Source organism: Olea europaea, chromosome 11, assembly GCF_002742605.1.
Source record: "Olea europaea var. sylvestris chromosome 11, O_europaea_v1, whole genome shotgun sequence".
NCBI lineage: Eukaryota > Viridiplantae > Streptophyta > Magnoliopsida > Lamiales > Oleaceae > Olea > Olea europaea.
The window spans coordinates 8776419-8801573 of record NC_036247.1 but is presented as its reverse complement, the minus strand read 5'-3'; the positions used below and the strand labels follow the sequence as shown (position 1 = coordinate 8801573).

Sequence of the window (25155 nt, the reverse complement as noted above, 5' to 3'; positions counted from 1 at the left end):
CCTCTCTTAAATAAAAGGGATGGAGTTGGGAGAATAATAGGTAATGTCTTCGTGGGTTGAGGTAGTGGTAGTGAGTGGAGGTGTGGAGGTGAGGAATATATAGGTAGAGAGGAAGATAGACCGATGTAGTAAAGAAGGTGAGTCTCACATTTCTCTCTTCGTTTCTATATTGTTTGGGTGCATGAATTACGAATATTGGTTTGTTCTCACGTTTTTGAATGGTATAATGATCTCCAACTCTTTCAATTTTGAATGGATCTAACTGAATCAATAGTACATTAGATATTAATCATTAGGCAAAAAAATTAGTAAAACGTTAAAAAACAAAAAAAAGACTAATCACTGGACAATAAGGAGATTTCATAAGAAGAAATCCAAATTGTAGATGAAGAAGAAACATAAACAAATAAAGAAGCGATAGCTTGACTTGAAAGATGGATTGTACAGTATTGAAGAGGAACGCCACATGATTTGACTCTGGTCTAAGTCATCGCTGAACTTGAACGTATACTATGAACTATCACCGAGGGCTGTTTACAGGAAACATCAAACGAGAACTGTCGGAGATATGTTGTCCAGAGAATTCCCCAGTGCTAGTGTAAGTCCCCATTTGAATCGAATACAAGTCATTTGAGGGGATTGGAGAAGTATAAAGATCTGATGCTTCACTTTGATTTTTTATTAACCCAACGTTTTCTTCGTGCACAGACTGATTAGCCCATGGATGTTTAGTGAATTTCCTTAAACCTTCAAGTTCCATTGCCACTTCTTTCATTGTAGGTCTATCTTCACCATCCAAGGACAAACATCTCTTGACAAGTTCAGCAACGGATTGGAGTTGCTCTAAAGTTCCTTCCCTCAAAACCCGAGGCTCAAGAATAGAAAACAAACGATTTTCTTTCATGGACTTGATGAAATATGTTGCAAGATTTTTTTCTTCTTGGCGTCTCTGCATATCAAGGGGTTTTTTCCCTGTCAAAAGTTCTGCAAGAACCACCCCAAAGCTGTAAACATCGCTTTTTTCTGTCAGTTGACTCGTGTGGAAGTACTCGGGATCAAGATATCCAAGGGTCCCTTGGATTAACGTTGTCACTTCAGTTTGATCCAAGGAGATTAATCTCGACGCTCCAAAATCTGAAATTTTTGCAGTGTAATGTTCGTCTAATAATATGTTGGCAGACTTGACATCTCTGTGAATTACAGGCTTAGAGGCTGCTGAATGAAGATACGCAAGTGCACCAGCAGCTTCTGAGGCTATTCTCAGACGATTTTCCAATGATAACCAAGTCATTGCACAAGTACTAATGTGCTGGAAAAGAGTTCCATTCGAAACGTACTCATAAACTAACAATGGAACTTCTGATTCCAAACAACATCCCAATAACTTCACCACATTCCGATGGTTAACTTGTGTAAGAATAACCATTTCATTAACGAATTGCTCAATCTGGCTCTGATCCGTTACTCGGGACTTTTTAATGGCCACTACACGTTTATCAGGTAGAATTCCTTTGTAGACAATACCATAACCACCTCCTCCTAGAATTTGATCATCTGCGTAGTTGTTCGTAGCTTTTTCAAGCTCCTCTGCTGTAAATATTTTCGTCCTTGACGCCATGTTGCCTTCAATTGAAGAGATCTGTTGTTCAAACAACAAACCACCATTTTGCTGAAAGAATTTCTCCCTCAGTTTTATGAGTTTCCTTTTGCTGATGATAATATATAGCCAAATTATTGCAATAACTAATGTCAAGAACCCAAATACGATACCTGAACATTGAATTTGTAAGAAAAGATTGGTATTATAAATTAAATAAAAGAATATTTGAATCTGTATTTTTGTTTTGGTGTGCTAAACAATTTCAAGAAATCATAAGAACTACCTAAGGAATACTTGATTACAGGAAATTTGGAGTTATAAGCAATGCAACCACGTCCATCCTTTTTGCCATCCCCATAGTAGCCGTGTGGACAAGAACAGTTAAAACCTCCAGGTGTATTAATGCATATCTTTTCACAGGTGTTGCTGTTTTCTGCACACTCATCAATGTCTACCAAATAATGGGAAAAGTGAAAACAAAAGAAATGTCAATCACAAGATAAAAGTCACTTACTTAACAGTTGATATACATTTTTTGTTCAAGAGAACTTAACTTTTAGTACAGTAATTCAACATGCATCAATGGTAATTAAAAACAAACCTTTGCAGCCGGGACTGAGATAAGGATTTCCTCGGAAGCCTTCATTACACTTGCAACGATAACCTCCAAGACCGTTATTTGTATCAACACAGAAACTATTCTGTTTACAAGCATAGTCCAAGGAAAATCGAGCTTCGTTACAAGTTATATTATCGAGTGCCCATTCTAGAACAATGGGGACAGTTTTCTTGATCCTGTTCTTGAAATTGGTGTCCAAAAAATCTTCGACGCCACGGAAGGTGAATCTCTCCTGCTCACCCAGAAATGCATAGCCGCAGGGATTGAATGATGCGATGCCTGTGTGATTATTAAAACTACTCACTCTGCTATTGTAGTACTTCAAACTCTTTGGCACCGGTGTCTGGCAGCAACCAATGCCGGAACAATATCCGTCCACTACAGTTTCGGCGCTGTAACACTGAGAACGACATCCAGTAGTGAAATTCTCGCTGCCGCGGCCTCCCGTCATGTAAGCGTAGTCATCGCACCCAATCATGGTGAATTTGTTGGATTCCGAGAAACTGAACGGGGTCCTTGTAATATTCGTCCACGCAGTGTATTCGTCCACGACATCACCGGATTCATTATAGCACTTACTCGCCATTACATTTGAAATACGCATTTGACTATCAGAAATATCGTAAATTTGGATATTACCCTGTGCGATGAACGCCCGGGGAGGATTGTAGGCGGTGCTGCAGTTGACCTCAAACCACTCACCGAAGGCACAGCCTCCTCCTATGCCGATGCCGAAAGGATATAGGACTGTCAGATTTCCGCATCGGCGTGGGCAGTTTGGCTTGGCGATGTTGTCTCCTTTGGTAATGGTGGATATTATGGTGGTGTTTGAGGCGGATGAAGAATTTGTGTCGGCTGTAGCTGATATAATCCAAAAGAAACAAATACAGGTAACCCACTTCGGAAATTTCTTCTGCATTTTTATGAGTGGCTCCATTAATGGAAGCAAATTAAGGATAAACAAACATATATACTGAATCTGTTATGGTCTTTTCAAGTCTACCGAGAAGTTGACGTAATATTCATTCATTCACTCGAGTGAAGATCAGTTAACCTTGCAAAAGATATTTATCCCCTATTTCACTAAATTTTGAGATTATAAACGGGTAGGTTCATGAAGGTACGTATAACTAAAAATGAATTTCATTAAAATTCATCAAGCCATTTTTATTCACACTTTCAAAACTGTATTGTAGTATGTAAGCCTCGGTATGCAATACAATTCATAAATTCAATTAAAGTCACACTTATTTCAATCACACATTTATAATTACTATTTATTAAATTTCAAACATTTTCGTGAGTGTTACTACCATTAATCTTATAATTTCTATTTATAAAAGGAAAATGAAAAAAAAAAAAAATAGTAACGTTGTTCTGCACAAGTGGCACCATTTTAAGTGACGGTTGAGATCAATCAAGACTAGTTCAATAAAGGAAAAATACAATTTTAATTCATTGAAAAAGTCAAAGTACATTCTCACCGTCCACTTGATGAATATTGAAGTACCATGACATTAGATTAAGGCCCTCTTTGATATCATCGAATTTCACTTTCCACCAAAATGACATATTTGTTAGCAATTTTTTTCCATGAAATTTGTTTTCCCCAACTCACCTCCCTCTCCACGTGACCCCGTTTTCCATGGTTTTAAGGAGTTGAAATGCTTTGGATTTTGGTTGGAAAGTGGTTTTCCAACTCTTGTTTTTATTTTTATTTTCAGTAATGGGAACAAATTCTAAACACAATGGTAAAAAATTATATCGTTTTAGTTGACAATTTTTATGGAAAACAAAGTTAAACGAATACTAAAAGATTCAAAATTTTAATATTTTTTAGATGAAAAATTATACCAATTAAACACATTTAATTGACAATTCTTATCAAAATAATTTTGAAACAATTCAATTACCTGAAATTCGTTTTCTTTCCACTTAAATTCCATTCTTGCAATCAAACGGATCCATTATTAAGCCCTTGTTTGAGCCCCATTTTTTTTTTTTTTTTGGCGAAAATGCATTTTAGAATAGTGTTTTATTGGATAATGAGTGGTTAAAAAGTAATAAAAAGTTTTAGATTTGAGCGTAAAATTATTTTAAAGGAGAATGTATGATTGAAAATGGATTTTGAAAAAATAAATTTTTTGAAAAATGGGGGGCGAACACAGGCTATATTTCATATTCCATGGTCGGCTGATGGAAAATGAAAGAACTAAGATAATGAATGAAAATTCAATTTTATCTTTAATAAATACTCATATATAATATTAAATAATTAAATAATATTTTTTTAATGATTCTAGTGGAATCTATTCTGTTGGTAATTGATAGCAATATCTTCGTTGATTATCTTTGCATCTTATTACAATATTGTACATACGTAGTATCATCGACATTAACGATAATGATTTGTTCATTGACTATCGATTGAGAAGCTAATAGTAAGTGATGGAAGTTTAATATTTTCTACTTTTTAATATTTAGCATTATGTGAGTAAGTGCTTGTTTGATAGAGATTTTGATAATTAATTTTTTGACCATTAGAGATAAAGTGGATTCTACTTGTGAGAGAAGAATTCAAAAATGACGGCGAAAATAGTGAAATAATGATCAAAAATTAATTTTAATTAGCTTAAAATCTGTACGAAACAAGTTCTAACTTATGCATACTGTAATATTGTAGCATGTAAGCTTTGGTATGTAATACAATTTATAAATTCAATTAAAGTCAAACACTTATTTCAATCACACATGTATAATTACTATTTATTAAATTTCAAACATTTTGTGAGACTTATAGTAATTTCTAATTATAAACTATTTATAAATTTGTCGAATGGAATGTAAGTGGTTATAAAAGGAAAATGAAAAAATAAAATAAAAATAGTAACGTTGTTCAGCACAAGTGGCACCATTATAAGTGACGGTTGAGATCAATCAAGACTAGTTCAATAAAGGAAAAATGCAATTTTACTTGAATAAGTCTAAGTAGTTTCACGCTGTCCACTTGATGAATATTAAAGTACCATGACATTAGATTAACATTATTAAGCCTTGTTTAAGCCACATTTCTTCTTCTTTTTTCTTTTTTTTGTCAAAATGTATTTAGAATAGTATTTTGTTGGAGAATGTGTAATTAAAAAGTAAGAAAAATTTAATAAAGGACAAAAAAGATGCAACATTGTTCAGCACAAGTGGCACCATTATAATTAACGGTTGAGATCAACCAAGACTAGTTCAATAAAGGAAAAAATAAATCTTAATTCGTTATCATTGAATAAGTCTAAGTAGATTCTCGTTGTCCACTTGAAGAATATTAAAGTATCATGACATTAGATTAACATTATTAAAGATAAAAGTCTAATTACACGGTATTGACAAGTTGATACCGAAAAATGAATGAATGAAACAAGGATAAAGTCAAACGAACCGCGAAGATGACCGCACCGATGACCACGTACTCATATGGATGCGTGGGTCCCATATGAATTAAATAATGTCCGACTTTTCATGTGTGTGTATGCGATGTTCCCCGATATTCGTGTAGCACGGTTGATAAAACAATGTTCTTACGAATTTGGTTGACTTCTGTTGTTTAATGATAACTTCGAGTTTGAGTACACTGCGTGGCTTAGGAATTGGCCAAACCCTCCCAAAAATATTTGAGCCGCCTAGGTTGACTTCTTGTGTTATTGACTATTCTGAGCGACTTTTCTTTTCGTTTTCCTGAACAAAGACTTCATTCTAGTTTAGAAGTACATAATTTTTTAACGTTTTTATCAACAAATAATATGAAGTTATACAAAGATACACTCTATTTGATATATACAAGTTAAAAACAAATAATTTTATAGTAACATTGTGAATTTTTGTCCGTAGGAATTTCTATATAATAATATTGTAAATAAAAGTTGCGATTATAACAAATAAATATGGTGTTCGAAAATAAGCAATGATTCATTGTTTTATGTTGTATTACATGGTTTTCAAGCACTATATTTATGCTATGACAGTTTCAATTTGATGTATTGTTGTTATGAAATATGTTTTAATACTTGACCTCAACTCAAATGAATGGCTAAAGATATTGGTTCACTTAATTTGAGCAATTAAGTGAAATTACTACATCATGATGATAATATTGATAGTAACATAAACTTACTGAATACTCGTTCATGATTGATAAACATTAAGCCCTTGTTTGAGTCCCATTTTTGCCATAAAAATACATTTTTCAACAGTATAATGATGTGAAATGTGATTAAAAAATAAGAAAAAATTTTGAATTTACGTGTAACATTATTTTATTGAAGAATATGTGATTGAAATGATATCAAAATACTATTTAAAATGCATTTTTTTCCCAAGAATAAGACTCAAATAAGGGCTAAATGGTTAAAATCAATAGGATAAAATTTATGAGAAACATAAAATATAGATCGACTACCAAAACCATTTAAAATTTTAAATAAAATCTCATAAATAGGTTTGGAGGCCTATCATATGTGAATTAAAAGCCAAATAAACAGTAATCAATTCACCAAATTTTCTGGATTACTTTTTTGAAAAGAAGCTGCCAATAGTTTAATTCTATTGACCGGATCTAATTGAATCTAACATGCAAGTTAGGTGAAAAAGGAAAAAGAAGTTTTGGGCTGTTTTTGCTTTCAAATCCTGGCTAGGTCGGATGAGTCGTGAGATAAAAATAAGGTTTTATTTATAAATCTTTTGTGTTGCAAATGCGTAGAAAATTTTCAGCCTTGTCCAGTACTGATGTATACTTTTTTAGTTAGTGGACGTTTAGTCTAGCCATAAGACTTTGAAGACACTCATAGATAATCATTAAACATTTAAATGATTTCATAAAACAGTTTTTTTGTTTTAAAAAAAAACAATTCAGTAGACAGTAAAGAGATTTCACTAGAAGAAATCCAAATTGTAAAAAAATAAAATAAAAATAATAATAATGGGGACAGGAAGAGTTGAAACAAAGAAGTGATGACTCGTAAGATGGATTGTAGATTATCCCATCCAAGCCATTGTTGAACGTAAACCAAGAATGATGTCTATGAACTATTATCATCGAGGGTTGTTTAATGGAACATCAAACGAGTACTGTGGGAGCTATATTGTCTAGAGAATTCCCCAGTGCTTGTATAAGGACCCATTTGAATAGAATACGAGTCATTTGAGGTGATTGGAGCAATATAAAGATCTGATACTTCACTTTGATTATTCATTAACCCAACATTTTCTTCCTGCACAGACTGATTGGCCCATGGATGTTTATTGAATTTCCTCAAACCTTCAAGTTCCATTGCCACTTGTTGTACAGGAGATGAAATATTGCCCTCTTTAGCCCTTGTTCGACAACCGTTAAAACAAAGCGCTTTTTTCTTTCAAACTCATTTTCAACCACACATTCTCACGATAAAATATTTTGCACTTAAAGTCAATTTTTTCCTACTTTTAGCCATTGTGTCTTATTTTATATTGGCTCAGCAAGGTCAACTACTGCTTGCTCTCAACTTCCATCTCTCTACAATTTGGCCATGCTCATTGATAACTACATTTTACACACTTATTTTGAGCACAAAACATGGATAATTATTGATAAATATGTTGGAATATGTATAAAGTCTATATAAATTATGTTTTGCAGACAACATTGATGAATATGACAAAATTTAGGATAAACAACTGAAAAATGGAGAAAAAAAAGTTCAGGGACCAAAGCACAAATAGTTGAAAGATGACCCGGGAGAAGAAATGAAGATGTGAAGGATTTGAAGGCCAATTTAGTGAAGAAATGAAGTATTGGAAGAAGAAGAAATGAGAAAATATGTCAATAAACAAGAAAATGAGTTCAGGGACTAAAACGCAACTTTTAAAATCTTATCAACACTATGCGGTTGCATATTAGGTATTTCTATGCAATCGAATGGTGATTTTCGGCAAGTTTCAGGGCCAAGTTCCATAAAAATATGTTATAGCATTGATAGCATAGTACATATTCGGCGGAAATATTTTGGTTTCCTTATTTGATTCAAATTCTTACGGAAACAAATCTTTCGACGTCTTTTAAAGCCCGAGCGCTGTCCATAAGTAGGAGAGGATGCATTACAACACTTACATATAGGTTTTAGAAAATAGGAGGCAAGAAATACGGAGTTTGATTCCAAGCCTCAAAGATTCATTTCAAAATTTAATTGGATGATATCGATTCTTCAATATCTCTTTTGTTTTCTTCTTCCTACATGTTAGGTTAGATTTATTTGTATTAGAAGAACGATGAACCTAATATGAATTTTTAATATTTTATTTTATGTATTTGACATCAAAAATATGTTTTTGGATATTGAATAATTTATATGAATTTCTGTTCTCCATTATTATTGTGCATGATAATTGTGTGAACGTGATGACATATTTTATGTATTCGAAAGAAGGAAAATAGGCTCGATAGGGTATAAATCGTCATAGGGTCCGATATAGGATAGATATATCGCTATGACTTACATAAATTTTTAATTGTTCATAAAAATTAATGCATTCTTGTATGATAGCATCCGTCATAGAAACATAGTTGGATCATATATGAGAATAGATTTAACATTACTTGAGAGAGATTGTTAAATAAAATAAGAACATTGATTTGTCAAAATTCAATGGTGCTGTCAAAGTGCAGAAACAAGGTTAAAAATAATTATTACATAGGAGTTCGAGATCCTAGTGCGTTTGTCATTCATTAGAACACATCAACTTTTGCTTAACATAATTTGCATTTAATTTAGTAAATTTATTCATAATTGCATAAGTAGTTGAATTTTGGTTATAATTTCATCACAACAAACAAACATCTTATTATCCTTGTTTCAGTTAAAGTTACGATGATTAAAGTCGAACTAAATCAATCTTTGTGAGAAATACTTAAACTCAAAATTTATTTTATTACTTGTTAAAGAATCGTATACTTGCAGTGAATTTAAATCGAAATATATTTTCGTGAACACTCATTAAGCCCTTGTTTGAGCCCCATTATAAAAAGAAATTTTGGTAAAATGTATTATGGAATAATATTTTTTGGGAGAATATGTATTTGAAAAAGAAGGAAATTTTTTTATTTATGCATAATATTATTTTATTGAAGAATGTGTGGTCGAAAAGAAAATAGAAAAATGTATTAAAATTTTAAATAGTGTCAAACAAGGGCTAAATATCTTTCTCATAGGAGTATTTCTTGGAAGTCTAGTAGTCCAAAGGGAAGAATTGAATTTCGATTTTAAATTGTAAAAATTTTGGTCATGCATTACAATCAAACCATACATAAAAATTGGATTACAATTAATTTTGATATTTCACTTTTCATAGACTTGTTTAGAATAGAGTATTAATCTGAATTGGAAAACAAAGAATAAATGAGACTGTAACCTTGAAGTTTAACAAGTAACAACGTATAATTACAAATTAAGAACACAAATCATATGCCCATATGTATGTGCTGGCTGGCATACAAAGTAGCATAAGAGTATGCACATAAATATGTATATGCAAATTGCATTGACAATCTTTTAAGATATTTGACAGTCATGTACATTCACGCCTCGTAAGATTTCCCCATGTATTTTTAGTAGGGTCGGTCCTGTGATTGTCAGGGTTCGAGGCAAAGTTCCTAAATTAGGCCCCTAAAAAACAATCTGACCTTGTAAGCCACCGTCTGCGGATTGTGACGAAGAACAAAGAAGAGGAGAAGACCAGCACAAAAGAGGAGGAAAAAGAGAGAGAGCCCAATTCAGAAAACAAAAAAATAAAAAAATACTGATTTTCCTTTTACATCATTTCACACACACACATACAATCGAGGCCAAATGAGGCTCTTTCAATTTTGGGCCTGAGGCAATGGCCTCATTGGCCTCTGCACGGGACCGGGTCTAATTTTTAGGCTCATAAGATTTGACACTTGACTTTCACGCTTTGTAATGCATTTGAACCTTGATTAGAATACACTTTTACTGCTAATGATGATACATAACTTTTACTCACAATATCTTTTATTCCACCTTTTGCAAAATGTAATTATATATCAGCCTTCTAATTAAATAATAATAATAACTTTTTATTTAAAAATGAAATGAATTGATTCAATTCTTTTTATCAAAAAGGGGGGAAATAATTCTGAGAGGCTTCACTAAAATTGGCAACTTGGGGGCATTTTGATAAAATGGTTGGATTGGATGGCCACGTGGCAACCTCCAACTGGTTCAAGAAATTCACACGGATTGTGCTCATTCAAATGGAATGTGAGCCATTGGATTTGATGTGTGGCTGTGATCTTATTCCTGATTTTTAGTTTGGTCTTTTGACCTTTAGCCTTCGGTAAGTTCTTCCATTTTCAAGTTAATTGTTCCAATGTTACTGAACTTATTTTTATGTTTTCAATTGCTCACTAAAATGTAAGATATTGAGTTTTGACCATTAAACTTTAAAAAACGTTGAATGTTACTGATTGCTATAACACCCGTTTAAAACCATAATGGAATTGGTGATGTGGACGGAATACACATGTGGCACCTCGTCACGCTGTTAAACTTTGATATGATTGAATTTTGGTCACTAAACTTTGAAAAATGTCTTTTATTGCTTACTAAACTTTAAGATGATCGAATTTTAACCGCTAAACTTTGAAATGATCAAATTTTGGCCATTAAATTTTGAAAAATATTTTCGGTTGCTCATGAATAGAGAACCTTTTTCAAAGGTTAGTAGCCAAAAATATGACAATCTCAAAGTTTAGTGGCTAAAATTCAACCGCCTCGAAATTCAATGAGCAATCGAAGATATTTTTAAAATTAATTGAGTAACTGAAGATATTTTTAAAAAATTTAGTGACCAAAATTCGATTATCTCAAAGTTTGGTGAGCAATCGAATACATTTTTCAAAATTTAGTGAGCAATCGAAAATATTTTTCAAAGTTTAGTACTATCTCAAAGTTTAACGGCGCGACGGAACGCCACATGTGCATTTCTTCAACTACGTCATCAATTGAAGACTAAGACATAAATTTAGTAACCATTGAAACAATGTAACTCTCAATTTTCAGCCTCTGCTTTTTCTCGGTTCTGTTCTCTCCATATCTCTCTCTATGAAAAGTTTAACCGTCTTCTTTAATCAATTTTGTGTAATTTAGAGAGGCTCTAAAACTTGACAACTGTTGTGTTATAGGCTCGTTATTGGTTTGTTTTTGTGATTGTTTTGCACTGGTTTTACTGTGTGTGATTTAGCGCGTTTAGGGTTGTTCTTGTTTGATTTTCTGAGTTCTTTTTCGATTTGTGATTGAACTCTGCCTCTGATTTGGTTTCTTGTACATTACTCTCTCTCGAAGGCGTAGTTTCACATAGTGATTGGGTTCGTTCCGGAACCCCACTGATTAAACTGATTTTGTTTGAATTAGGTGACCGATTGTGGTGTTCTTAATGTTCTTTAGTTTCTGTATTTATCTACTGTTTGTGGTGCTATGATTTTTTGCCAATTGATATGTGCTTTCGATTGACTGTGGTGCTGGGAATATAGGATTCCTTAGGTAAAATCTAACTCCGGACCAATAATCCCAACAAATTCAAACTCTACGCGAGTATCAGTAAAATTCTCATCTTGACAAACCGAATCGGGCCAAGCTGAGCATGCTTGTTCAGTAAATTGGGCTTCTTTATCTATTCGAAACTCGGCCCGTTTGGATGGGTTGTTTTAGATATATAAGTTTTGTTTTTATTCTAAACCGAATTCCTGATATAGTTTGGGCTTAATATATAATAATACTCGGCCAATATTTTGTTAAAGGCATTTTAAACATTTAACTCATAATTTATATGAATTAATTATTTTACATGCTCGTTTGATGATTGGAAAAATTGTATGCAATGGAAATCAAATAGGTTAAAAAAATTTAATAAAATACTGTCATTATAAGATCAGATGAAGATAAAGTACAAAATATGTGGATGATCCACATCAATTCATGCGACTAATTTTATCATTTTTATTTATTATTTATTCGTGGGCCATCTTTTGTTGTTTTTTAGGAGCTAGACGATCAATGGTAATTTCAATTGTCTTTTGTCAATTACAGAGCATATCTAAAAAATTATCTATTTACAAAGAGTATCTTAAGCATATTAAGAATATTTTTAAATTTAGCAAGTAAAATATTTTGTACACTCCAACAATACAATCTATTTTGATTCCTAATTTAGTTTTTCGAAAAAATATTTATTGATTTTTTTCTCATATTTATTTATTTATATATTAATAGTCAATCAATTGAAATATGACTTGAAATAATTTAAAAAGTAGAATAGTGAATTTTGTAGCTTAGTTAATGTTCTCATTATAAGTATGATTTGATAGCCAAATCAATTTTTTATTTTATAAAAGTTAAAATAGAGTGTCTCTTTGAGCTTATTTTTTGGAATCGATTCTCTAAAATACATTCGATCTTATATTTAAGACTCTCTTGGAGATACTCTTAAATTTGCAATAAACTGTAATTTTTCAATGGTTTTATTTTGATTGAAAAATGATGTAATTGTAAATTTTTCTTCAATTTTAGATTCAAACAAAATTAGCAAGAATCAAGGATGTTTTTATCAGTGCTTAACTTTTGATTCTTACATTTTCGTAATATACTTTGGTACATATTAAGTGCTTGTCTGGGAGAAATTTTCAGCCAAATTATTACCGTTGGCAACCACTTTAATTGACTGGTTGTGTCTTGTGTGGGATCCATCTTGAAAAAAAAATCAAAAAATCACTTTCTTGGCTATCACAACCAGACTACCTTTAAGAATTATTTATTTATTTATTTAATATGGTCTAATGATATTTAAGATAGATAAATAATTGTGTTTTGGTTTTGAACATGAATGGGTCAATAAATTGACTTAGAACTAGTAGGATATTGACTAGACTGAAAAACATGAAATAGAAATTGAAATTGAAATTGAAATTGAAGTAAAAGATAATGAAGGTATATGACTGCAAATTCTCTTATTATATTCTTCTATAAGTTACAACACTTCTTTCGATATTTTCACTGGAGAACGAAAATATTACCTTTTATGATCATAAATGGAACTTGAAAGTTCAAAAATTGAGTTCCGACTTGCTCGAAAAACATGAATATTATTTTAACATAACTGAAGAGGGAGGAGAATGTAGAAATCAACTACTTTCGAATGGTTTGAAATGTTGAAATAAGTTTTTAGAATAACCTATTTACAGAAAATTCTTTGTCTTTCCTGAATTGGTACACCTTTCGGTATGAGTCGACATGGACAAATAGATAACACTGTTTCAAATTTAGGCTATCTTCAGATTCAGATCACACTACTGGAATGGTCTTGCCCAGTCATACATCACGATCCCAGTCATACCCATTTGCCTTCCATCCAGTCACCAAGATCAAACTAATGGCCACTTGTCACCCGTGGAACGCACTGCCATGCGTGTACCATTCATTTGCCACTACTTGTAATCATCACTTACAAATTTATTTACCAACACATTATTTAACAATATTTGATTGGATCAAAATTTCATCAACTAAATAACAAGAAAAAACTTTCGTACTTTATTTTTATTTTTTTTTTGACATTTCATCAATTTGTAAAAAATTATGTCAATGGTTATGTACAACAAACATTTTTCTTTAAAATTTAATCATATTTTAAGAAAGCGTGTAGATAAGGGAGTTGTACACAATTACCAGTTTGAATCTTTGTGAAAATGACTTTTGTAATAATGATTTTTTGGAGAATGTGTTGTGGGGAATTTATTTATTTATGCATGGACAAAATTTCAATTCACGCCAAGGATCTATTTGGTGTTTGGATAGAATTTGTGATAGAAATTCTATCCTTGTTGAATTTTGGAAACTTTTTTGTTTTTTTTTGAACACGAACAATAACGATCAACAATTCATAACTATCTAATTATCCAGCTTCCAATGAAAATCTACACAGGGAACAAAATTGAGAAAACTAGAGTTTTCTTTTCTTATGCTAACAAAAATGTGAAATTGCATTCTCTACTAATTTTTTCAAATCCAAGCAACCTATTAATATAAGTCTATGTGGATTTGGTGTGTCTCTTAACTTAATTTGGTCCAATATTTAATTAACTCAATTAAATAAAATTAATTCAATTAATTCGGACTAATTAATAAGCAATCCAATTAATTATTTGTCTAACACCTGTCAATTAATTAATTGGCAAAACTCATTCTTCTAGTTTTCCTTTTCTGTGTGACCAATTAGGTTCTTGATCAAGGCCTAACGATGTAAATTATTATTTTAATATAATCAAAATTGATAAAATAAAATACCCCTTTTAATTTATCATTAATTCATATCCTTAGCTCTAGATTGATATTTAACAATGTGTCAAGGCCATACATGTGACAAAAAAGTCACGTCGTATGATACAATCAAACTTGTTCGTTTACTGTGAAACTATAATCATTTTCGTCAATATGATCCGATCAATTACGAGATATGAATATGTGTCAATCTCAATTATTGATCATATTTTTTATCCAACTATTAAGTTAATTTAAGTTAAAGATATGTGTCAATCTCAATTATTGATCATATCTTTTATCCCACGATTAAGTCAATTTAAGTTGAAAACTCTTTTTCGACTTATGAGTATACCTTTGTTAAGGATTTCATTATCAACTTAATTGGATGAAATACAAATCATAATCTCTCATTATCTAAGTGAAGAATTCTCTATTGATCATTAACAACTTTTATATAATTCTTGACACACTCGAACGATGTCGTATTAGCGGCTCTTAGCAAAGCAATATTCAATATTACCAAAATACGACTGTCCTCATATAAGGCACTATAATAACCTCAAGTCGAAGGACCAATTTCACTACTGAACGTTAGAGATTAATCATTGATACTTAGGTATCCATGTGGAATCTCCTCAGCAAATCTCCAATGTTCTATTCTATAACAAAATATCAACATGTTCATTGAAGTATCAAATCACTTTAGCTTATAAGATCAGTTACTTACTTCATAAGTAAGAAATGTCATACATGATGGTATATCCGTAATAACGATATATGTATCTCACTATAACTTACAATCATAGATGATTTAAGATTCAATCATAAGTAATTTGTATCTCACAATTATAATTATTTGTAATTAACAAATTACTTGGATTTGAATTTACAGACTCTATAATTTAATTTAATATTAATTAAATAATAGATTTATCATAAAATTACATAAATTATATATTAAAAGCAGGGATGAAGCTAGAAAATGATGTTATGATAGGTTGAAATTTAGAAAAATTTCCACAAAAAATCGAGTTTCGAAGGTTATTCTGGTGACATTCACAATAAAAAGTATACGGAACTCAATGGAAAAAATAAAATTAGATGTCTTATATTAAGATATTTTACTAAATCTTTGTACTTTTTCTCCCAATAGAAAATTGACGCTTACCTTGAAAAATATAAAATAACTTAATCATGATAGAAATAAGCAAAAATACATGTCCGTCAATGAAAATTTAAAAAATTACTTAATGAGTACTCTTCTAGTAACTTTGACAGCCAGTCTTTCCGAACATCGGAAAGTTTGATCGAAACACACAATCAATTATATATCACTATAATCCATATGTTATTGTCTCAATATGTTATTTGGTGTGTTCATCGATCTTCTATATCACCACATTTCGAAATGAGTGAAGAATCTCACAAAAAATAAATAAATAATAAAAATAACAACTAAAAAATTTCGAAGTTGAAAGAAATTAATTTTAATTCATGTCAATTTTTTGCCCAGTTTCTAGAATATACTCATATATAGATTACTTTATAAATAAATAAGTTTTAACAAATATTCTTTTTTATTGTCAATATCAAATCTATAATAAGTTATTTATTTTGATCATAATATCTATTTTATAATCAAAATAAGTAATCCTTTTATAAGTATGAATAAGTAATAAATGAAAACATGTGTAGAAATTAAAAAAAAATTAATTACTTCTAAATTTAGAAAAATATGTAGTGTCTCTAACTATTAAAATAAGTAATTTACTTTTAGATCTAATCAATATATATTATCTAAAATAAAATTTACTTAGTAGTTATAACTAAATTTTAGTTAAACATGCACTAAATAGAATATCTAAGCTGACAATAAAATATTCACATTTCATGAATGTAATGAAAGGAATAATTAATAATTGTAGTTTCTTTAATGCAAGTTGTATAATTGAACATTGGTCTTGGGTTGAAATTCGAACTAAAAATTAGAGTTGGGTTAATGATAATATTTGGGCCAAAGTTCTACAATTTCTTCTTACTGGGCTGTCAAAATTCTACAATTTTCTCTTAAGTTTTTCTATGGGTTGGCTGCCAAAATTTTACAATTTCCTCTTATGTTTTTATATGGGCTAGGAAGCTGTGTTAGGCTATAGCCTAGCACATCCCCCCACCTCCGCCCATGATTAAAAATAGGGAAAAATTCATATCCCAGGTGTATTGTTTACACAAATTCAAAAATAAGATAAATAGTTTGAAATTTCAAATTTTAGGTTTATATTTAGTTAATTAAAGATAATAAAGCCACAATTACACGATTAATGGTCACAAAAATTTATATTTATGGGTCACTGATTTATTTACTGGTCACATATCGTCAAATTAATTAGTTATAGATTATTTCGAGGTCCCAGAACAAAAATTTTGTAAGTCACAAATTATTTCGAGATTACAAATCAAAAATTTTATAGTCACAAATTATCAAATTTTAATGTCACAGACCAAATCGTTGAGGTCATAAATTATTTTATAGTCACATATTATCAAATTTTAAGATCATTGACAAAATCGTTGGTCACATATAACAAACACTCCACTCCCGATCCCAATCCACCATCAATCCTTGGTCACAGAGCAACCAAATTAATTGGTTACAATCACTATTACACCTCGCCCCGCCACAACACCACCACGACTATTGCCAACAATAATCAAAACGATCATCAAAATATAACGACCAATTGTACCACACCACACCATGACACAACCACCAACCACCAGCAAATTTTTAGTGATATATACCTAATTTTCGGTCACAAATCAGCGAAATAGTTCGTCACGGATGCCTAAATGGTTGGTCACAGATTCGAAACACCCCACCACCGGTCTACCACCGCCTAATCGCCTTTTGCACCAAACCACCACACCCCCTAGGGGTGTCAAAAAGGCTCGGTGGCTCGGGCGGCTCGTGGCTCGGCTCGAAAAAACCCCGAGCCCGCCCGGCTCGTGGCTCGTAGGGATCGAGCCTAGGCTCGGGCCGAGCCTCAAAATAAGAGGCCGGCCCGAGCCCGAGCAAGCCCGTGTGGCTCGGCGTGTCACAGGCCAAAAATGGGCCATGACAAAAATGCTCGGCCCGAGCAAATAAAAGAAAAAAAAATTTTGAAAAAAAAATTTTTTTTACCTGCTGCCGGTTAGGGGGGCAGGCTGGGCAGCTATATAGTTGCCGGTTAGGCAGCTATATAGCTCCCTTTTTTTTCGTATTAGACTATTAGTACATTATACTGTTATATTTTTGAAATTCAAATTTAAAAAATAATGCGGGTTTTTTTTATCTATAAATACGAGATGATTTTTGAAGTTTTAAATCACTTTGCTATCGATTTTACTTCGTATTATTTCTATATCATAGATTCAGATTCAAGTTTCAATTTCTTCTTTCTCACTTCTCATATAACAATTAATATATTCAATTTCTTTCACTTTACAGTCTAATATTCAGTATTTTTTATTATACTAGTTATTATGGATTTTACAAGTGATGAAGTTAATCATTTTGGCGGTAGTTCGAGTACTCCATCTAACTACGATGCAAGTGAAAATGTTCCAATTAATTTGGAGGATATTGAAGAGGAAGAAGTTCAAGTACTCGAGACAAAAAGGTCAAAAAAAGAATCATCGGACTGTTGGCAACATATGACATGAAAAAAAATTGGCGTTCAAAATGGAGTAGATATTTGGAAAGCATGTTGCAATTATTGTGGCAAAGAACTTAGTTGGAAGCCTGGTTCGAGCACAACGCATTTGAATAGACACGTATTGAGGAGTTACAAAGCAAAACCAGCCGATCTCGACTCGAAACAAACTGAACTAGTGTTTGGCGGTTCTAATTCTACTCTTTCCAGTTTTGTATATTCACAGGAAAGATTTCGTGAAGGAATGGCTGCATACGTGGCTGCAGCAGAGATGCCGCTTACAATGATAGACTCAATACACTTTACCCGACTCGTGCAGAAATATCTCCAACCGATGTATTCTTCTTATTCTAGAAATACTCTTCGTTCGGATAGCATAAAATTATATAACAGAAGAAAACAAATTACTATTGAAGGTCTAAAAAGTTTTAATAGTGTTATATCGTTTACTTCTGATTTATGGACTGGTTGTAATAGAAAAGGTTATATTGCTGCTACGGCTCATTATATTGATCACTTGTGGCTTCTACATAAAAGAATTATTGCATTTAGATGTGTAGAATTTCCCCATAATGCCACTAATATATACATGATTTTAAAAGATATCATACAGGAATATGGTATACAAGATATGGTCCGAAATTTTACTTTTGATAATGCTGCAGTGAACAAAGTTGTTATTGAAAGATTTATTGCTGATCTTAATCCCGTATTTGGAAATTTATTTTTTCATCAACGTTGCGTATGTCATATTATTAATTTGATTGTAAAAGCTGGATTAGAACATATAAGTTCACCTTTAGATAAAATTAGACAAGTAATAAATTTTATTACTGTATCACCAGCAAGAAAATAAGCATTTAATAGTTTGTGTGCAGAGTATGGATTACAGGAGAAATCATTTGCCACTGATGTAACACACAGGTGGAACTCTACATATCTTATGTTACATTCGTGTGAAAATTACGATAAAGTGATTTCACTATATTATAATGGTAGACATACACTCGGATCCGAACATAATTTGGAAGATTGGGAATGTACTATTGCATTTTACGTGAAAAAATTCTTACAACCTTTTTTCGATACTACAAAGGAATGTAGCGGTGTTTATTACTCTACATCTTCTCTTGTTTTACAACATTTTTTCTACATTTCACAAGCATTTCATAAATATAGGAATTTGCCACTTTTTGCTGATGTAGTCCGCTCTATGGAGTTAAAATTTTGTAAATACTGGGAAGAGTTGCCTTCTTTATTTCTTTTAGCTTCAGTAATGGACCCTCGACTTAATTTAATTGGCACAAAAACTACTGTAAAGGGGATATCAGATTTTTTGAATATAGAATTATCACACGTGCATATAGAATCTTTTTTATGTGAAATGTATAATTATTATGCTGAAAAAGAAGGTCAGCGTAGTTCTACTTCCCAAAGTTCTTTTTCAAGAAATATTACAACAAATCCCGAAAATTTATGGAATTATTTAGATAGCAATACAAGTGCTCTTTCATTTAGTTCTAGTTCTAGCTCATCAACATCTAGAGCGATCAATATTGGTGGTACAAATCTTGAAATTCCTTCTGAGTTAGCTAGGTATATGTGCTTGGATGTTCGTAGTGTGTTGCAACCGCACGAATTATAAGAATTTAGTCTTTTAAATTGGTGGAGATGTAACGAAAGGCAATATCCAATTGTATCAAAAATTGCACGTGATCTACTAACACCTCCGGTGTCTACGGTAGCATCGGAGGCTGCATTCAGTTTAGGTGGTCGAATTTTATCAGATGAACGATCAAGACTAAAAGAAGATATATTGGAGGCTTTGATATGTTTGAAGGATTGGGAATGTGCAGAATTACGTGTTCAAGAACATGTTGATAGTATAATGGCCGAAGAGTTGCAGCATATCCAAACATAGGATGTTGTAAGTTTTTAAATTAATTATTTTTCTTTAAGAAATGTATTTTTAAATTTATTTGATTCAAAAAAATTGTACACGAAATATTTTATTCGTGTACAATTTTAACTCCGCCTACGTTGATTGTAGCCGGTCCCAAGCCCGGAAAGAGGAGGAGGGTTGTAATTTGTAACTTTTATTTATTTTGTTATTCGTATAAATTACATAATTTTGAAATTTGTACTTTTATTTAATTTGTAATTTGTATAAATAATAAATGATGCAATTTTTAAATTCTTTCAAAAAAATGTCATTCAACAATTTGCACCACAACAATTAGCATGTAAAAAAAATGTCATTAAAAATTGCAAAAAAAAAAAAAAAACCGAGTCGGCTCGGCTCGGGCCCAAAAAAAGCCCGTTGTGATTTACTCGAGCCGAGCCCGAGCCCAAAATTTCGGCTCACGAGCCGGCTCGGCTCGGCTCGGCTCGGTTCGGCTCGTTTACATCCCTAACACCCCCACACCCTATCCCGATCCCGATCTCGTTCCACCACAATACTTGGTCACAGCCACAACACCATCACAACCACCGCCAACACCACCACCACCAACTGAAAACCTACCCACCAAACACCTCACAAAGCCAAGTTGGCCACCAACCGTCACTTGTTCCCCTTCAACATACCAACAATACTACACCACAAAAATCACATTGCCACTGCAGAAAGAGGGTACGAGAGAGAGAACAGCAGATCGGAAAAGAGAGAAGTGAAACGACAATTCATAGCAGCGTACCAAGTCTTAGTCCACGCTTGCGTAGAACATATAGCCTCGCGTTGTAGGGGTGACGGGAAACAGCTTCGAAGCGACGGTGTTTTGCAGCGGTAGAAGCACCGTTGCAAGACGACATGAAAGGCTCTCTCTGGCAGTAGGCGGTGGTCTTAGGCAATGGGCAGCAGCACCGTGGATGATCGTCGCTGGGGGTTAACGGGAGAGAGTGAGGAGTGGAGAGGGCGGCAGTGTGAAATGATTTTAAGAATTTTAGGGTTGAATTAGGAATGAAATATTTTGTATTAATATTATAGTTAAATTAAAATCTGAAATCTGCATAGAAAGCCATCTTACTTGACTTTTGCATTGGGATTTTTAAATGCCTGGATTTTTGTTATTTTCACTTAAAAGTATTTACGTCCAAAGTTGATTAGACTTAGGACATAACGTTTATTACACATGTAGTTAAAATGCAAGAAAAAATTTTAGATTTATATATAATGAAAAGGGAGAAAATGTGACCGTGTGGAGGAAAAGTGGTAAACCAATTCCCTAGAACTTTTCGCCTATTAGAAAAAAAAAAAAAAAAAAAAAAAAAAAAATTGGAAAATGAAGTTCAAATAGGAACTTAAGAAAGTGTACTACACTACTTTATAAGCTAGTTTTATTATAGCTTCTTTTTCAATGTGGAATTACCCCCGTACCCGTAGGTTTTTTAGAGTTTCAATTAATATAAATGCTCGTTTCACCAATATAATAACCGTAATTTCCTCAAGAAATTTTTTGTTACTGCTTAATTAACGCCATTACCCACCTAAAAATTTCCTCAAAACTGGTTAAAAGATTAATGTTATTCGTACAAACTGGGGATGATCCCCACTTTATACGATTATTATTATTCAGGCTAAAATCATTTCCCATACATTCCAACAAAAATCACGTCACATTATTCATATTTGACTCTATAAATTCACGAAACATACTGAAATTAGAATTTTCTCATTATAGTCTTAATTATTGAATATTAAGTTACTCATTTACAATAAAAATAAGGTCAGTTTGATGCTTTGTTTATAAAAAGCAATCAAACTTTTAAATATCACGATGAAATGGGCGGTGACCTAACAAAATGAGTAAACTACTTGTGGCCCTAGTGTCCATTACCCAAGCAACCTGTGTTACGTGATAAATGAAAAGACCTGTCAAATTTATTTATTATCACATTCAATTTAGTATGTCAAATAATGTTAGAAATATAAAAAGTGACTAAGTAAAAGATATATAATTCTTGTCACAATGAAGTTCAATTTTTTGTGATATTTTGTAGGGTTGAAATTCAACAATATTTAGCTATGATTTAGTACAAAATTAATATATAACAGAAGTAAATTTGCATCAGAAGGAAGCCGATTTGACATATTTAAAAATTTTTGAGGTTTTTTTATTTTTTATTTTTTTTCTGGTTTCTAGATAACGAGATCGAATATGGATAACGTATAAATTTTGATCTCTAATTAATAGATAATCATGATTCATGCCTGTATTATATTTAGATATGCATAGTCAAAACTATGTTGGGATAAGAATAAAAAAGGTCGTATAAAATTTAGCCATATTGAACGGCCAATTTTCACTTAGTGTGGTAGGTTCAGGAACAAACAAGGCCGCAGAAGTTGCGAGTTGACGCCATTAAAACCTTAAATCATCCTCCAATATCATTAATAATACTTTTTGAGTGCTCTCAGGACATAGTCCAGTAGTGCAAATGATAGGAGTGGTGTTATCTCATGCTTTGCTGGCAATCGCAGTATGGGGGTTCGATTCTTGAGACATGAAATTGAACTTCTTGTAGACGCAGTGTACAAGCAGCTCTTGTTCCCTGACCTGTTGAGACACATCCCGCGATTTACTTCCCTCACAAAACTCTAGGGACGGAACGGTGATAACCCTCAAATTTGGGATTCAACCTTTAATAATGCTTTTTGAGTGTTGGTCGCGTGTTCGACAAAGTAAGTTGTACAGCAATAAATAATATTAACGAGTTTTCAATCCTATTATTCAATAACATGTACGAACCACAATCATACGCTATCTATGATCCCTGTAGATTTAAGAATTATTTTTATTGACATTATTGATTTGGCTTAAATTTTTTTTAAAATAAGAAGCTATATATCATTTTTCAATAGTATCAAGGGTGATGCTATTGAAATAAATGAACTTATTTAGTAAAATATTTAGCCTCTTTTTTATTCTCATTATTTGAAAAAAAAATATTTTTAAACAATGTTTTGAAATCATTATAATTACAAATTTTTTCAATAAAATAGTTATACACAAATCCAAATTTTTTTAATTTTTTAACAACATATTTCTCATCAATACACTTCAAAAATTCATTCTTATCAAAAGAACGGTACTTAAACAAGGGCTTAAAGTTAAATGAATTTTAATTATTTGTTAATCTATTACGTCCCATCACTCGTGCGGTCGCGCACAGCTATGTTTCACAAAATCATAGGTGAGATTTGAGCAAGTGCTCAAACTCATGAATCATAAGCCAACTCAAAATTTTTATTGGAAAAATCAGAAGAGTTTCCAAAGTCAATTTTGACGGCAAAACAAGGACGGCCCGATTCAAGTTGATAATTTTGGACCAAGTCATTAGGAAGAAAATTAAGTAATTTGGTTGTGATTTGTTCGAGATTTTTTGTTATTGGTGATAATCATGAAGTTTGAAAATTGGCTATTGGATTGCAAAACAAGATATTTGTTGTGGCAAGTGAAGATACGAGTTTTACTAGGCAAATGAATTTGGATGATGTATTGTTGGAAATTGACAAAATGTCCACAGCTTAGACGACGGAGAAGAACAGTGGAAAGATCGGAATGCACTTTCACAGATTCATATTCAACTTCTAACAATATTCTTGGGACATTTTGAAGGAGAAAATAGCAGCTGCATTGTGATTAAAGTTGGAACAATTGTGCATAACTAAAAGTTTGACAAGGAAATTGTATCTAAAGCAAAGATTGTATTATCATCACATGGCAGAAGGCGAATCTTTGAAACATCTAGCTATATTCAAAGAGATTGTCGTTGATTCAACGACTTTAGAGGTAGAGTATGATGAAAAAAATTTGACTTTAATCTTTTGTGTTCACTGCTTGCTTCATTTACTTCGTTTAGAGACACTTGTATAGTCATGATACATTATTTTTTATCTTGTTTTCATTTTTGTGTTATTTTTAGGATTTGACATGCACTACTATAAATATTAGACTCTTTTCACAAATTTTATATTATTGAAATATAGAATAATTATATAAGCAATTTGTTTTCTCTATATTCGTCAATTGAAAAATACTCAGTTCATCTGCTAATTAATTCTTTGCTTTTTATTTTATTATTTATTTGTTATCATTTATTTCATATCATATATATTAACTCCTTCCGCTTTATTTTCCAATACAAATTGAAGTCACATTCTTAGCCAAGTGGACATCACTTGACCCCGACCCCACCCCCAGTATGTCCCTTCCGTGATACCATAAAACAACTCCAGATTATACAATCTCAGGTTAGCAAGAAACATTTTTTAAATTGTAAAAGAAGACTACTGTTTATTTTGAGATCAGCTGAATTGACATAGAATAGGACACAAAATTACCATTTTCTCATAGAGGATTATGAAGATTTTTGTAGTGCATATTCACATAACCTGTGTCCCGCATAAGCAAGGATGAACCTCCCTGCCCTCCGGGGGCACAACTCAATTGATAGATCAATCAACATTGGCTTGCTTCCAGCGGCAGGATGTAGAGTTCGATTCCTGGTGGGAACCTGCGGCCAAAATTTTGGTATGGAGCAATCACTGTGGAGGAGGATTTCTTGTGCGCAAAAGTGTAAAGTCAATGGGGGGAACTTGTGATCTAGTTGAGGCATAACCCACGATTTACCCCCTCTAAGATTTTAGAGGCATGGGTCTTGAAGGTCCATAATTTAGTCTGGTATAAGTTGAGTTAAAAAAAGAAAAAAAAATTGGAGGATGAATCCCCCCCCTTGCCGACCAAGTCCACCACACTGTCACTCCTATCAAAATTTAAAGTTAATTATTTTTAAACAGAGACAATTGTGTAAAATATTTATTATTTACAATATACAAATACACAACACACGTACACCTCACACGTGGCATTTTTAAATGCATTGTCCAAA

The 25155-nt window shown here is 32.2% G+C and overlaps 1 protein-coding gene across 1 annotated transcript; it reads right to left on the bottom strand.

Moving 5' to 3' along the window:
* Positions 1-259: 259 nt before the first annotated feature.
* Positions 260-3323, bottom strand: LOC111403251 (wall-associated receptor kinase 2-like). Its single transcript, XM_023031684.1, has 3 exons — positions 2202-3323; positions 1884-2051; positions 260-1770 (listed from the first exon to the last, which is right to left on the bottom strand). Exons 1-3 carry the CDS (start codon positions 3154-3156, stop codon positions 521-523), a joined length of 2373 nt encoding a protein of 790 aa, XP_022887452.1. The 5' UTR covers positions 3157-3323; the 3' UTR covers positions 260-520.
* Positions 3324-25155: the final 21832 nt, after the last annotated feature.